The sequence below is a fragment of the Ascaphus truei genome, chromosome 5 (assembly GCF_040206685.1).
Source record: "Ascaphus truei isolate aAscTru1 chromosome 5, aAscTru1.hap1, whole genome shotgun sequence".
Taxonomy (NCBI): Eukaryota; Metazoa; Chordata; class Amphibia; order Anura; family Ascaphidae; genus Ascaphus; species Ascaphus truei.
The window spans coordinates 1066357-1082220 of NC_134487.1; the positions used below are offsets into that span (position 1 = coordinate 1066357).

General features: G+C 53.3%; 1 protein-coding gene across 5 annotated transcripts in view; it reads left to right on the forward strand.

Moving 5' to 3' along the window:
• GOLGB1 (golgin B1) overlaps positions 1 to 15864 on the forward strand; it is a 177638-nt gene that overhangs the window by 153701 nt on the left and 8073 nt on the right. For all 5 annotated transcript variants that reach the window (XM_075599229.1, XM_075599230.1, XM_075599231.1 and 2 more), the window contains one exon: positions 5159 to 5253. In XM_075599229.1, the coding sequence (XP_075455344.1) occupies positions 5159 to 5253 (95 nt within the window). The remainder of the gene's footprint in view (positions 1 to 5158; positions 5254 to 15864) is intronic.

The window sequence follows — 15864 nt, forward strand, 5'->3', positions numbered from 1 at the left end:
CCGGTGAGAGGGGTGAGGGAGAGCAAGGGCAGGCACTGCTTCAGGTAATGCAGAGCGAGGGCCGGGTGAGAGGGTGAGGGGAGAGCAAGGCAGGCGCTGCTTCAGGTAATGCAGAGTGAGGGCCGGGTGAGAGGGGTGAGCGGAGAGCAAGGCAGGCACTGCTTCAGGTAATGCAGAGCGAGGGCCGGGTGAGAGGGGTGAGGGGAGAGCAAGGCAGGCACTGCTTCAGGTAATGCAGAGCGAGGGCCGGGTGAGAGGGGTGAGGGGAGAGCAAGGCAGGCACTGCTTCAGGTAATGCAGAGCGAAGGCCGGGTGAGGGCCGGGTGAGAGGGGTGAGAGGAGAGCAAGGCAGGCACTGCTTCAGGTAATGCAGAGCGAGGGCCGGGTGAGAGGGGTGAGGGGAGAGCAAGGCAGGCACTGCTTCAGGTAATGCAGAGCGAGGGCCGGGTGAGAGGGGTGAGGGGAGAGCAAGGCAGGCACTGCTTCAGGTAATGCAGAGCGAGGGCCGGGTGAGGGGAGAGCAAGGCAGGCGCTGCTTCAGGTAATGCAGATCGAGGGCCGGGTGAGAGGGGTGAGGGGAGTGCAAGGCAGGCGCTGCTTCAGGTAATGCAGAGTGAGGGCCGGGTGAGAGGGGTGAGCGGAGAGCAAGGCAGGCACTGCTTCAGGTAATGCAGAGCGAGGGCCGGGTGAGAGGGTGAGGGGAGAGCAAGGCAGGCACTGCTTCAGGTAATGCAGAGCGAGGGCCAGGTGAGAGGGGTGAGGGGAGAGCAAGGCAGGCACTGCTTCAGGTAATGCAGAGCGAGGGCCGGGTGAGAGGGGTGAGGGGAGAGCAAGGCAGGCACTGCTTCAGGTAATGCAGAGCGAGGGCCGGGTGAGAGGGGTGAGGGGAGAGCAAGGCAGGCACTGCTTCAGGTAATGCAGAGCGAGGGCCGGGTGAGAGGGGTGAGGGGAGAGCAAGGCAGGCACTGCTTCAGGTAATGCAGAGCGAGGGCCGGGTGAGAGGGGTGAGCGGAGAGCAAGGCAGGCACTGCTTCAGGTAATGCAGAGCGAGGGCCAGGTGAGAGGGGTGAGGGGAGAGCAAGGCAGGCGCTGCTTCAGGTAATGCAGAGCGAGGGCCAGGTGAGAGGGGTGAGGGGAGAGCAAGGCAGGCACTGCTTCAGGTAATGCAGAGAGAGGGCCGGGTGAGAGGGGTGAGGGGAGAGCAAGGCAGGCACTGCTTCAGGTAATGCAGAGAGAGGGCCGGGTGAGAGGGGTGAGCGGAGAGCAAGGCAGGCACTGCTTCAGGTAATGCAGAGCGAGGGCCGGGTGAGAGGGGTGAGGGGAGAGCAAGGCAGGCGCTGCTTCAGGTAATGCAGAGCGAAGGCCGGGTGAGAGGAGTGAGGGGAGAGCAAGGCAGGCACTGCTTCAGGTAATGCAGAGCGAGGGCCGGGTGAGAGGGGTGAGGGGAGAGCAAGGCAGGCACTGCTTCAGGTAATGCAGAGCGAGGGCCGGGTGAGAGGGGTGAGGGGAGAGCAAGGCAGGCACTGCTTCAGGTAATGCAGAGCGAGGGCCGGGTGAGAGGGGTGAGGGGAGAGCAAGGCAGGCGCTGCTTCAGGTAATGCAGAGTGAGGGCCGGGTGAGAGGGGTGAGGGGAGAGCAAGGCAGGCACTGCTTCAGGTAATGCAGAGCGAAGGCCGGGTGAGAGGGTGAGAGGAGAGCAAGGCAGGCACTGCTTCAGGTAATGCAGAGCGAGGGCCGGTGAGAGGGGTGAGGGAGAGCAAGGCAGGCACTGCTTCAGGTAATGCAGAGCGAGGGCCGGGTGAGAGGGGTGAGGGGAGAGCAAGGCAGGCACTGCTTCAGGTAATGCAGAGCGAGGGCCGGGTGAGAGGGGTGAGGGGAGAGCAAGGCAGGCGCTGCTTCAGGTAATGCAGAGCGAGGGCCGGTGAGAGGGGTGAGAGGAGAGCAAGGCAAGCACTGCTTCAGGTAATGCAGAGCGAGGGCCGGGTGAGAGGGGTGAGGGGAGAGCAAGGCAGGCGCTGCTTCAGGTAATGCAGAGTGAGGGCCGGGTGAGAGGGGTGAGCGGAGAGCAAGGCAGGCACTGCTTCAGGTAATGCAGAGCGAGGGCCGGGTGAGAGGGGTGAGGGGAGAGCAAGGCAGGCACTGCTTCAGGTAATGCAGAGCGAGGGCCGGGTGAGAGGGGTGAGGGGAGAGCAAGGCAGGCACTGCTTCAGGTAATGCAGAGCGAGGGCCGGGTGAGAGGGGTGAGGGGAGAGCAAGGCAGGCACTGCTTCAGGTAATGCAGAGCGAGGGCCGGGTGAGAGGGGTGAGCGGAGAGCAAGGCAGGCACTGCTTCAGGTAATGCAGAGCGAGGGGCCAGGTGAGAGGGGTGAGGGGAGAGCAAGGCAGGCGCTGCTTCAGGTAATGCAGAGCGAGGGCCGGGTGAGAGGGGTGAGCGGAGAGCAAGGCAGGCACTGCTTCAGGTAATGCAGAGCGAGGGCCGGGTGAGAGGGGTGAGGGGAGAGCAAGGCAGGCGCTGCTTCAGGTAATGCAGAGCGAAGGCCGGGTGAGAGGGGTGAGAGGAGAGCAAGGCAGGCACTGCTTCAGGTAATGCAGAGCGAGGGCCGGGTGAGAGGGGTGAGGGGAGAGCAAGGCAGGCACTGCTTCAGGTAATGCAGAGCGAGGGCCGGGTGAGAGGGGTGAGGGGAGAGCAAGGCAGGCACTGCTTCAGGTAATGCAGAGCGAGGGCCGGGTGAGAGGGGTGAGGGGAGAGCAAGCAGGCGCTGCTTCAGGTAATGCAGAGCGAGGGCCGGCCGGGTGAGAGGGGTGAGAGGAGAGCAAGGCAGGCACTGCTTCAGGTAATGCAGAGCGAGGGCCGGGTGAGAGGGGTGAGGGGAGAGCAAGGCAGGCGCTGCTTCAGGTAATGCAGAGCGAGGGCCGGGTGAGAGGGGTGAGCGGAGAGCAAGGCAGGCGCTGCTTCAGGTAATGCAGAGCGAGGGCCGGGTGAGAGGGGTGAGGGGAGAGCAAGGCAGGCACTGCTTCAGGTAATGCAGAGCGAGGGCCGGGTGAGAGGGGTGAGCGGAGAGCAAGGCAGGCACTGCTTCAGGTAATGCAGAGCGAGGGCCGGGTGAGAGGGGTGAGAGGAGAGCAAGGCAGGCACTGCTTCAGGTAATGCAGAGCGAGGGCCAGGTGAGAGAAGAGCAAGGCAGTCACTGCTTCAGGTAATGCAGAGCGAGGGCCGGGTGAGAGGGGTGAGGGGAGAGCAAGGCAGGCACTGCTTCAGAGCGAGGGCCGGGTGAGAGGGGTGAGGGGAGAGCAAGGCAGGCACTGCTTCAGGTAATGCAGAGCGAGGGCCGGGTGAGAGGGGTGAGGGGAGAGCAAGGCAGGCACTGCTTCAGGTAATGCAGAGCGAGGGCCGGGTGAGAGGGGTGAGGGGAGTGCAAGGCAGGCACTGCTTCAGGTAATGCAGAGCGAGGGCCGGGTGAGAGGGGTGAGGGGAGAGCAAGGCAGGCACTGCTTCAGGTAATGCAGAGCGAGGGCCGGGTGAGAGGGGTGAGGGGAGAGCAAGGCAGGCACTGCTTCAGGTAATGCAGAGCGAGGGCCGGGTAAGAGGAGTGAGCGGAGAGCAAGGCAGGCGCTGCTTCAGGTAATGCAGAGCGAGGGCCGGGGGTGAGGGGAGAGCAAGGCAGGCACTGCTTCAGGTAATGCAGAGCGAGGGCCGGGGGGTGAGGGGAGAGCAAGGCAGGCACTGCTTCAGGTAATGCAGAGCGAGGGCCGGGTGAGAGGGGTGAGGGGAGAGCAAGGCAGGCGCTGCTTCAGGTAATGCAGAGCGAGGGCCGGGGGTGAGGGGAGAGCAAGGCAGGCACTGCTTCAGGTAATGCAGAGCGAGGGCCGGGTGAGAGGGGTGAGGGGAGAGCAAGGCAGGCACTGCTTCAGGTAATGCAGAGCGAGGGCCGGGTGAGAGGGGTGAGGGGAGAGCAAGGCAGGCACTGCTTCAGGTAATGCAGAGCGAGGGCCGGTGTGAGAGGGGTGAGGGGAGAGCAAGGCAGGCACTGCTTCAGGTAATGCAGAGCGAGGGCCGGGTGAGAGGGGTGAGGGGAGAGCAAGGCAGGCACTGCTTCAGGTAATGCAGAGCGAGGGCCGGGTGAGAGGGGTGAGGGGAGAGCAAGGCAGGCGCTGCTTCAGGTAATGCAGAGCGAGGGCCAGGTGAGAGGGGGTGAGGGGAGAGCAAGGCAGGCACTGCTTCAGGTAATGCAGAGCGAGGGCCGGGTGAGAGGGGGTGAGGGGAGAGCAAGGCAGGCACTGCTTCAGGTAATGCAGAGCGAGGGCCAGGTGAGAGGGGTGAGGGGAGAGCAAGGCAGGCACTGCTTCAGGTAATGCAGAGCGAGGGCCGGGTGAGAGGGGTGAGGGGAGAGCAAGGCAGGCACTGCTTCAGGTAATGCAGAGCGAGGGCCGGGTGAGAGGGGTGAGGGGAGAGCAAGGCAGGCACTGCTTCAGGTAATGCAGAGCGAGGGCCGGGTAAGAGGGGTGAGGGGAGTGCAAGGCAGGCACTGCTTCAGGTAATGCAGAGCGAGGGCCAGGTGAGAGGAGTGAGGTGAGAGCAAGGCAGGCACTGCTTCAGGTAATGCAGAGCGAGGGCCGGGTGAGAGGAGAGCAAGGCAGGCACTGCTTCAGGTAATGCAGAGCGAGGGCCGGGTGAGAGGGGTGAGGGGAGAGCAAGGCAGGCGCTGCTTCAGGTAATGCAGATCGAGGGCCGGGTGAGAGGGGTGAGCGGAGAGCAAGGCAGGCACTGCTTCAGGTAATGCAGAGCGAGGGCCGGGTGAGAGGGGTGAGGGGAGAGCAAGGCAGGCACTGCTTCAGGTAATGCAGAGCGAGGGCCGGGGGAGAGGGGTGAGGGGAGAGCAAGGCAGGCGCTGCTTCAGGTAATGCAGAGCGAGGGCCGGGTGAGAGGGGTGAGGGGAGAGCAAGGCAGGCGCTGCTTCAGGTAATGCAGAGCGAGGGCCGGGTGAGAAGAAAGAATCGTAGACGTCGGAGAGATATACACCGAGTGCACATATAGAGGAGGTGTGAAGAGAAGATATAATGCCTCCTCCCCATATTTCTCCTATTTACCACTAACCCCTCCCCCCCCCCCACCCCGACTTTCTGTGGGTAACAGCTGATTCCTTTATCTGCCCTTCAGGAAGCGCTGCTGAGTGACGCTGCACCCGGGGCCCCACAAGAGCGGAAGGACCCCCAAACAGAAGGGAGCCTCCAGCTGCGGGAGCTACAGCAAAGGTGAGACCCCTCAATATACAGTCCTCCCATATCCAAAGACCCTGCAAACATTGGAGGACCCCCAAAAAATGGTTACAGACACCAAATACAGAGCCCTCCTATATGCAAAGACCCCCCAACCTTAGGTGGGCTCCATAATTAAAGGGATAAAGCAGAGGGGAGACTTTAGATGTGCCCCCCCCCCCCCCTATTGCACTGACATTCTCCAAACAGCGACACAGATTCAGGACCCCATGTTGAGGATGCTTTAAAGGAGAAAACCCCCATATCTACTCTGCACCTTTCCTCCCCCGCTATACAAGTCTTAATGTACTCTTACCCCAATTAAAGAGCTGGCGCTGAACACTGTAATATTTTTGGGGATTGGGCAGGAAATCTTGTTGTGTTTCGGGGTTGGGGACAACCCTGTGCTTGGCAGATTAAACATTTGTACTCTGGGTGCGCAGTCCAGCCATGATAAAGGCCGTTAGAGGTAACGTGTTGCTTCTATCAGCCTTAAAGAGCACGGCCCAGATTTCCTAAATACATTGTGCTAAACTGTACTGCTCCATATGTCCGAGAGACTGGGAACGCTCTCAGTATATAGAGATATAATGTACATCTTTATATTCCCACTGTATAAAGCACCATCTGAACCAAACCTTCCGAGGTTGAGGGTTAGCCCTCTGAACCACTCAAGGTGAGCCCACATATCCTAGACCTTGCACTAGATGTGGGAGCCCTATTAGAAGTTCCACCTCATCCACACACAGAGTGGCTTAGCCTTCAATGTCACTTATTTGTATCCTCTGTATGGAGCAATTACAGGAAATTATCTCCACTGAGGGTTTAGCTGTTAAACCAACAATAGAGATGAAAGTGGGCAGCCCAACCTTGCCTCCTATACAACCTGAAACAGAGAAATGTCTGTACACTGCATCACTGAGGGGACAACTAGAGGCCAAGTCCATACCTGACATGGACATTGTGACTTCTGATTGTCTTCTTGGCTTTTAGAGCGAGGATTGATTTAACCCTTTGTGCAACGTGTTCAATGACTGCGGCTTCCTGATATTGTCAGAACATACAAAGCCCTGATATAATGTATATGTATGTTATATATAAGTCCTGTTTGCTTGGGGTGAAGATTACAGGGGAAGCCAGAACCAATAGATAGGTATTCTGTGTATTTTATTTATATTTCTAAAAATGTTTTACCAGGAAGTAATACAGTGAGAGTTACCGCTCGTTTTCAAGTACGTCCTGGGCACAGAGTTATAACAATACATGATTACATTAAACGAGCAGAGGTTCTATAGTCAATTCACAGATATTTCATGGACAGATAGAGTTGGACAATTGGGTAAAGTGGATAAAAGGGCTGGTAAGTTTCAGATTAAAATGGAGAAGCTTTAACATCAGCAAATGACTCGCACCCTTTAGCTGCCCTTAGGCTGTGCCCAAGGCTGTCCGCCTTTGGAGTGACGCAGATGTACACTGAATGGGTTCAAATTGAATGCAATCTGCGAATTCAAAGTTCTTTGTCCTCTTGACTCATTAACACTCCAGTGGGTGGAGTTGACGTTCCACAAAGTACAAGCAAATGTTAACCCTTAGCACGCTGGTCCTGTGGTCCTTTATGTTCTATCTGTTTATTTTGAGAAACTGACCTGCATTTATTGTAATTGTATATTCTTGTAATCCTTTTTTCTGTAACCTAAGCACTATTATATATATATATATATATATATATATATATATATATATATATATATATATATATATATATATATATATATATATACACATTTAATAAGTAATGCTTTGGGCTCTGAATGAACTGTTGCACGCTCTGGAGAGAGTATTTACACTTTTGAACACATTTTGCTACAAAGGATTTGTTTGTGTTAAGTGCATAGTTTTTTAAATAAAAAACAGGGACCTGGGACCCTGGCAAATATATACATTTTACATCTTATCTTTATTTGCATATCTCGGGTGGTGGAAGCGTATAGATATGATTGCAATTGAGTAAGGGGTTAATATTAACTCACTGGAGGTACCTTGCGCAGGCGAATGGTGAGTTGGCTAGAGGAGCCGTGTGTAGTAACCCTGGTTGCATGTCTAAGTCACGTGCTCACTTGTGTGGTGTTCGTGGTGGGGTATATGGGGACAGATTTAGGGAGATATTACTCATCTGAGGGACCTTTGCGAAGGTGAAGGGTGGCGCAGCTGTGAGCTGTGTATTAACCCTTGTCCTGTACGGGAGATATTGATATTTGAGGGACCTTTGCTGAGGTGAAAAGTGGGACCGCTAGCGATTGGAGTATTAACCTTGTCCCGTATGCAAGTCATGTGCTCGCAGGGTGCCATACGTGACAAATAGTGTGGTCTGATATATGCAATGTCTTTAGGGATTCTCTGTGGTCTGTTATACTGTATAGTCAGTGTGAGAATCGCCCCCATTCACAGACCTTTACTTCTCAGTGCTCAGGCGGTTCCCACTTCCTGCTCAGAGTGTTGCGTTCACACCATGTAGGATTTGTAAGGATAGCGAAATCTTAGGATTGGATCATTTTTCATCGGCTTCCCTAATATCCCCCAATGCTTAGAATGAGGAGTCAGCAGGGGCGTGGCTTGGTTTCTGGTGTGGGTGTGGCATGGTTTCTGGTGGATGTGGCTTGGTCTCTGGTGTGGGTGTGGCTTGGCCTCTGGTGGGCGTGGCTTTCTTTTTTGTGGGCGTAGCTTGGCTTCTGGTGGGTGCGGCTTGGTCTCTGGTGGGTGTGGCTTGGTCTCTGGTGGGCGGTGGTTTCTGGTGGGCGTGGCTTGGTGTCTGGTGGGTGTGGCTTGGTCTCTTGTGGGCGGTGCTTTCTTTTTGCTTGGCGTGGCTTGGTTTCTGGTGGGCGTGGCTTGGTGTCTGGTGGGTGTGGCTTGGTTTCTGTTGGGCGTGGCTTGGCTTTCTGGTGGGCGTGGCTTGGCTTCTGGTGGGTGCGGCTTGGTTTCTGGTGGGCGTAGCTTGGCTTCTGGTGGGCGTGGCTTGGCTTCTGGTGGGCTTGTCTTCTGGTGGGCGTGGCTTGGCTTCTGGCGGGCGTGGCTTGGCTTCTGGTGGGCGTGGCTTGGCTTCTGGTGGGCGTGGCTTGGTTCTGGTGGGTGCAGCTTGGTCTCTGGTGGGCGGTGCTTTCTTTTTGCTGGGTGGGTATTGGTTTCAGAAGGGTTTGGGGTCCCAAGTGTGTGAGGTTTTTTCATCCTTAGCTGGTGTGTGGTTTCTTCTTGGGGAGTGTCGTTTGCTGGTGTGTGGTTTCTTCTTGGGGAGTGTCGTTTGCTGGTGTGTGGTTTCTTCTTGGGGAGTGTCGTTTGCTGGTGTGTGGTTTCTTCTTGGGGAGTGTCGTTAGCTGGTGTGTGGTTTCTTCTTGGGGAGTGTCGTTTGCTGGTGTGTGGTTTCTTCTTGGGGAGTGTCGTTTGCTGGTGTGTGGTTTCTTCTTGGGGAGTGTCGTTTGCTGGTGTGTGGTTTCTTCTTGGGGAGTGTCGTTTGCTGGTGTGTGGTTTCTTCTTGGGGAGTGTCGTTTGCTGGTGTGTGGTTTCTTCTTGGGGAGTGTCGTTTGCTGGTGTGTGGTTTCTTCTTGGGGAGTGTCGTTTGCTGGTGTGTGGTTTCTTCTTGGGGAGTGTCGTTTGCTGGTGTGTGGTTTCTTCTTGGGGAGTGTCGTTTGCTGGTGTGTGGTTTCTTCTTGGGGAGTGTCGTTTGCTGGTGTGTGGTTTCTTCTTGGGGAGTGTCGTTTGCTGGTGTGTGGTTTCTTCTTGGGGAGTGTCGTTTGCTGGTGTGTGGTTTCTTCTTGGGGAGTGTCGTTTGCTGGTGTGTGGTTTCTTCTTGGGGAGTGTCGTTTGCTGGTGTGTGGTTTCTTCTTGGGGAGTGTCGTTTGCTGGTGTGTGGTTTCTTCTTGGGGAGTGTCGTTTGCTGGTGTGTGGTTTCTTCTTGGGGAGTGTCGTTTGCTGGTGTGTGGTTTCTTCTTGGGGAGTGTCGTTTGCTGGTGTGTGGTTTCTTCTTGTGGAGTGTCGTTTGCTGGTGTGTGGTTTCTTCTTGGGGAGTGTCGTTTGCTGGTGTGTGGTTTCTTCTTGGGGAGTGTCGTTTGCTGGTGTGTGGTTTCTTCTTGGGGAGTGTCCTTTGCTGGTGTGTGGTTTCTTCTTGGGGAGTGTCGTTTGCTGGTGTGTGGTTTCTTCTTGGGGAGTGTCCTTTGCTGGTGTGTGGTTTCTTCTTGGGGAGTGTCGTTTGCTGGTGTGTGGTTTCTTCTTGGGGAGTGTCGTTTGCTGGTGTGTGGTTTCTTCTTGGGGAGTGTCGTTAGCTGGTGTGTGGTTTCTTCTTGGGGAGTGTCGTTAGCTGGTGTGTGGTTTCTTCTTGGGGAGTGTCGTTTGCTGGTGTGTGGTTTCTTCTTGGGGAGTGTCGTTTGCTGGTGTGTGGTTTCTTCTTGGGGAGTGTCGTTTGCTGGTGTGTGGTTTCTTCTTGGGGAGTGTCGTTTGCTGGTGTGTGGTTTCTTCTTGGGGAGTGTCGTTAGCTGGTGTGTGGTTTCTTCTTGGGGAGTGTCGTTAGCTGGTGTGTGGTTTCTTCTTGGGGAGTGTCGTTTGCTGGTGTGTGGTTTCTTCTTGGGGAGTGTCGTTTGCTGGTGTGTGGTTTCTTCTTGGGGAGTGTCGTTTGCTGGTGTGTGGTTTCTTCTTGGGGAGTGTCGTTTGCTGGTGTGTGGTTTCTTCTTGGGGAGTGTCGTTTGCTGGTGTGTGGTTTCTTCTTGGGGAGTGTCGTTTGCTGGTGTGTGGTTTCTTCTTGGGGAGTGTCGTTTGCTGGTGTGTGGTTTCTTCTTGGGGAGTGTCGTTTGCTGGTGTGTGGTTTCTTCTTGGGGAGTGTCGTTTGCTGGTGTGTGGTTTCTTCTTGGGGAGTGTCGTTTGCTGGTGTGTGGTTTCTTCTTGGGGAGTGTCGTTTGCTGGTGTGTGGTTTCTTCTTGGGGAGTGTCGTTTGCTGGTGTGTGGTTTCTTCTTGGGGAGTGTCGTTTGCTGGTGTGTGGTTTCTTCTTGGGGAGTGTCGTTAGCTGGTGTGTGGTTTCTTCTTGGGGAGTGTCGTTAGCTGGTGTGTGGTTTCTTCTTGGGGAGTGTCGTTAGCTGGTGTGTGGTTTCTTCTTGGGGAGTGTCGTTTGCTGGTGTGTGGTTTCTTCTTGGGGAGTGTCGTTTGCTGGTGTGTGGTTTCTTCTTGGGGAGTGTCGTTTGCTGGTGTGTGGTTTCTTCTTGGGGAGTGTCGTTTGCTGGTGTGTGGTTTCTTCTTGGGGAGTGTCGTTTGCTGGTGTGTGGTTTCTTCTTGGGGAGTGTCGTTTGCTGGTGTGTGGTTTCTTCTTGGGGAGTGTCGTTTGCTGGTGTGTGGTTTCTTCTTGGGGAGTGTCGTTTGCTGGTGTGTGGTTTCTTCTTGGGGAGTGTCGTTTGCTGGTGTGTGGTTTCTTCTTGGGGAGTGTCGTTTGCTGGTGTGTGGTTTCTTCTTGGGGAGTGTCGTTTGCTGGTGTGTGGTTTCTTCTTGGGGAGTGTCGTTAGCTGGTGTGTGGTTTCTTCTTGGGGAGTGTCGTTAGCTGGTGTGTGGTTTCTTCTTGGGGAGTGTCGTTAGCTGGTGTGTGGTTTCTTCTTGGGGAGTGTCGTTTGCTGGTGTGTGGTTTCTTCTTGGGGAGTGTCGTTTGCTGGTGTGTGGTTTCTTCTTGGGGAGTGTCGTTTGCTGGTGTGTGGTTTCTTCTTGGGGAGTGTCGTTTGCTGGTGTGTGGTTTCTTCTTGGGGAGTGTCGTTTGCTGGTGTGTGGTTTCTTCTTGGGGAGTGTCGTTAGCTGGTGTGTGGTTTCTTCTTGGGGAGTGTCGTTAGCTGGTGTGTGGTTTCTTCTTGGGGAGTGTCGTTAGCTGGTGTGTGGTTTCTTCTTGGGGAGTGTCGTTTGCTGGTGTGTGGTTTCTTCTTGGGGAGTGTCGTTTGCTGGTGTGTGGTTTCTTCTTGGGGAGTGTCGTTTGCTGGTGTGTGGTTTCTTCTTGGGGAGTGTCGTTTGCTGGTGTGTGGTTTCTTCTTGGGGAGTGTCGTTTGCTGGTGTGTGGTTTCTTCTTGGGGAGTGTCGTTAGCTGGTGTGTGGTTTCTTCTTGGGGAGTGTCGTTAGCTGGTGTGTGGTTTCTTCTTGGGGAGTGTCGTTAGCTGGTGTGTGGTTTCTTCTTGGGGAGTGTCGTTAGCTGGTGTGTGGTTTCTTCTTGGGGAGTGTCGTTAGCTGGTGTGTGGTTTCTTCTTGGGGAGTGTCGTTAGCTGGTGTGTGGTTTCTTCTTGGGGAGTGTCGTTTGCTGGTGTGTGGTTTCTTCTTGGGGAGTGTCGTTTGCTGGTGTGTGGTTTCTTCTTGGGGAGTGTCGTTTGCTGGTGTGTGGTTTCTTCTTGGGGAGTGTCGTTTGCTGGTGTGTGGTTTCTTCTTGGGGAGTGTCGTTTGCTGGTGTGTGGTTTCTTCTTGGGGAGTGTCGTTTGCTGGTGTGTGGTTTCTTCTTGGGGAGTGTCGTTTGCTGGTGTGTGGTTTCTTCTTGGGGAGTGTCGTTTGCTGGTGTGTGGTTTCTTCTTGGGGAGTGTCGTTTGCTGGTGTGTGGTTTCTTCTTGGGGAGTGTCGTTTGCTGGTGTGTGGTTTCTTCTTGGGGAGTGTCCTTTGCTGGTGTGTGGTTTCTTCTTGGGGAGTGTCCTTTGCTGGTGTGTGGTTTCTTCTTGGGGAGTGTCGTTTGCTGGTGTGTGGTTTCTTCTTGGGGAGTGTCGTTTGCTGGTGTGTGGTTTCTTCTTGGGGAGTGTCGTTTGCTGGTGTGTGGTTTCTTCTTGGGGAGTGTCGTTTGCTGGTGTGTGGTTTCTTCTTGGGGAGTGTCGTTTGCTGGTGTGTGGTTTCTTCTTGGGGAGTGTCGTTTGCTGGTGTGTGGTTTCTTCTTGGGGAGTGTCGTTTGCTGGTGTGTGGTTTCTTCTTGGGGAGTGTCGTTTGCTGGTGTGTGGTTTCTTCTTGGGGAGTGTCGTTTGCTGGTGTGTGGTTTCTTCTTGGGGAGTGTCCTTTGCTGGTGTGTGGTTTCTTCTTGGGGAGTGTCGTTTGCTGGTGTGTGGTTTCTTCTTGGGGAGTGTCGTTAGCTGGTGTGTGGTTTCTTCTTGGGGAGTGTCGTTAGCTGGTGTGTGGTTTCTTCTTGGGGAGTGTCGTTAGCTGGTGTGTGGTTTCTTCTTGGGGAGTGTCGTTTGCTGGTGTGTGGTTTCTTCTTGGGGAGTGTCCTTTGCTGGTGTGTGGTTTCTTCTTGGGGAGTGTCCTTTGCTGGTGTGTGGTTTCTTCTTGGGGAGTGTCCTTTGCTGGTGTGTGGTTTCTTCTTGGGGAGTGTCGTTTGCTGGTGTGTGGTTTCTTCTTGGGGAGTGTCCTTTGCTGGTGTGTGGTTTCTTCTTGGGGAGTGTCCTTTGCTGGTGTGTGGTTTCTTCTTGGGGAGTGTCGTTTGCTGGTGTGTGGTTTCTTCTTGGGGAGTGTCCTTTGCTGGTGTGTGGTTTCTTCTTGGGGAGTGTCCTTTGCTGGTGTGTGGTTTCTTCTTGGGGAGTGTCCTTTGCTGGGCATCATCTCATGGCAGCACATGGGGGTCGGACCACTTAGGCAGAGAACCTGGATCACCTCCTTCCTAATACACTAGGGAGAAACCCCCGCTTCAGCTTAGTGATTAAATGATGTGGAGGTGATGGTGCTAATTGGAGCAAACAACAATGTAAAGAGAGAGAACCCCAGTTGAAATAGCACTCTCCCTGCATTGGAGGATTAGTGTTTGGGTTAAAAGCAATTTTAATATGAACCAACGATAAAATTCAGGGCTTTAAAAGAAACAATTAAATAGCGCATTGTGAATCCAATAGGGGTGCTGTGACCCCGGATCCCCAACAATGCTTGATGCAGGGTACTAATTATAAACGCTGCGCCTTGGGGCTGTCTATATAAAAATCCCCTACCAGGGAATGGGGTTGTGGGGGGGGCGGGGGGGGGGGACAGGACTATTAGGGTTAGGGTTACAGTAATACATCCATTTGCTATACGCTTTGTTGTGGAGGGTTTTTGTCACTTTTTTTTACCCACCATAACTTAACTGCATATGGTAAACCCTGTCCGTTGCTTCTTTTTTGCATAGCTGGCATAACCAACCCCACACTGAGGAGACCCATTAAGGTCGAAACAGCTGTCTGTGGGTGGGTTTGCTGGCTGTGCATCTTAACCCTGGCTGTGCTCAAAGCTGTGACCATGCAGCAAGCTTAAGCCTATAGGGAACCATGTTGAATGGTTTTGAAGCAAAAAGTGGCACTGTGTGCTTGTTTGCATGTCATTTCCCAGAATCCCTTGCTGCAGTGGAAGTGCTGTGTGCTGGGTGATAATGGTGAAAGGCGGGGTTGCAGACCTGTCTAAGACATGCAAATGAGCATACAGTAATATATATATATATATAGGTGTGTGTGTAGTGTTCGCCAAACCTATACATTTGCACGCCCCGGGCGACTAGATTTAACATCGTGGCGAGCTCCTATTGGCCCAAGCAGCAATGTGTGGTACTAGGTGGCGAGTAGATTTTTTTGTTCGGCGAGTACATTTTTTGGTGATTTGTCGACCACTGTGTGTGTGTATATATATATATATATACATACACACACACACACACACACTCATATAAGTAAAAAACATATTACCATCCTTGTGTCAGGCAAAAAGAGGCAGCACTCGCATCCAGAAGATAAAAAATATATAATTAGGCGTGTGTAGACAGACAACCGATCCCGTCTATACACGCCTTATTATATATATTTTTTATCTTCTGGATGCGAGTGCTGCCTCTTTTTGCCTGACACAAGGATGGTAATATGTTTTATATATATATGTGTGTGTGTGTGTGTGTGTGTGTGTGTGTGTGTGTGTGTGTGTGTGTGTGTGTGTGTGTGTGTGTGTGTGTGTGTGTGTGTGTGTGTGTGTGTGTGTGTGTGTATGTATTGGGTAGGTGGGATGCATTTGGTGGGGTTTTTTTTTGGTATATATCTTGTGGGAGGAATTGTGTGTGTGTGTGTGTGTGTGTGTGTGTGTGTGTGTGTGTGTGTGTGTGTGTGCTGAATGAGTGAGCGTGGGGTAATTGACGGAGGGAGAGGAGGGGGTGAGTGAGGAAAAGAGGGAGTAAGTGAGAAGCAGGGGAGAGAAATACATGCGAGACAGAAGGGAGAGAAATACATGGGAAGAGGGGGGGGAGAGAGGGCTCGTGAGGTGTGAAATGGGGGGGGCAATACCGCCGACACGGAGGGGGGGAGGCCCTGCTTAAAATGTTTGTCCCGGGCCCCATGATTTCTGTTGGCGGCCCTGCCTATAGTTGCCAGCGGTGCAAAGCATGAATCCTATCACACAGAACCATGAGCAGCTGTGTGAGCCGGGCTCTGGGTGATCAGCTCTGTGCGGACACTGAGTGCTCAGAAAGTAAACAGCTGGATAATGAGTGGGGCAAGGAGACCGCAACTTCCCAACAGACTGTTAGCCAAGACACAGGAATGTTCCATAATTAGAGAACACTGTGACTAATTAGTGTGCTGTGAATAGCTCACGGTAATGAGAAGGCACCTCCAGAGGTAGGTGAATATTGTATCAACTCCCTGATTGAACTCCAAAATAAAATCTACACTGTATAACAGAGAACCTCAGGATGTGAGTATGGAACTGAATAGCAGTGTAGCGAATACTATTTGCAGCTCAGCTAATGCATAGAAAGTGTATCCTGCGACTGATGTTACAGATATCAGTGAAGATTGGGTAAGTATGTTCGTTAGTATAATGTGCAGGAAGTAATTGTGCCTTAATTATATTAATCCCCCATTCAGAGATGTGCTCCTTTATAGCATCGGATCTGCCGGAGCTTTAACCTGCGCAGGAGCAGCGCAGCGCATGTGCTCCCTGCAGGAGGCTGCGTCTGTGCGTTACAAGTGTTAACCCTGCACGTGCACGTCATCAGATGCGGCCCTAGCATACACTGTCTGGCTGACCACAGCCAATTAGAAGTGCTGCGCGCCCACTATATTACGGGCCTAATGGGAGTTTAAATAGCCGCGCTATTTGTTATTCTGGCCCGCGTTAACCCTACCGTTGCCACACGCATGCGTAGTTGATAGACCTGCCAGGTAGATGAAAATACTATGTGTATACTGAACAGTCCCTAATTCAGGTCAAATGTTAATTGCTACAGTATGTATGACAAGAAAAACTCCAAAGTACCTGACAGTGGAGTTACTAGTAGCTCAATTTGTATGTAGCCAGCATTGGATAGGTGACGGTGGTATCATTTATTATCTGTGTCCACATCTTTACAGTCCCTCGTTGCTATGAGGCCAACAATGCAGTTGATCACTGGTACGAGTGGAGTCCAAATTAACCACAATGTAATTATATAATAAAATGAATAAAGCTATGTCAGTGTTTGTCATTCTTGTGTAGTCGGTCAATCTGTTGTGAAAGTAATGTTGTGATAACATACGAGGTAGTTATAGGAGACACCCGACTGTCCGACATAAAGAGAACAATCAGTAAGTGGTGAAATGGGACTAAATGAAAGGGCGAAACACGAAACTGTCTGAGCCCTT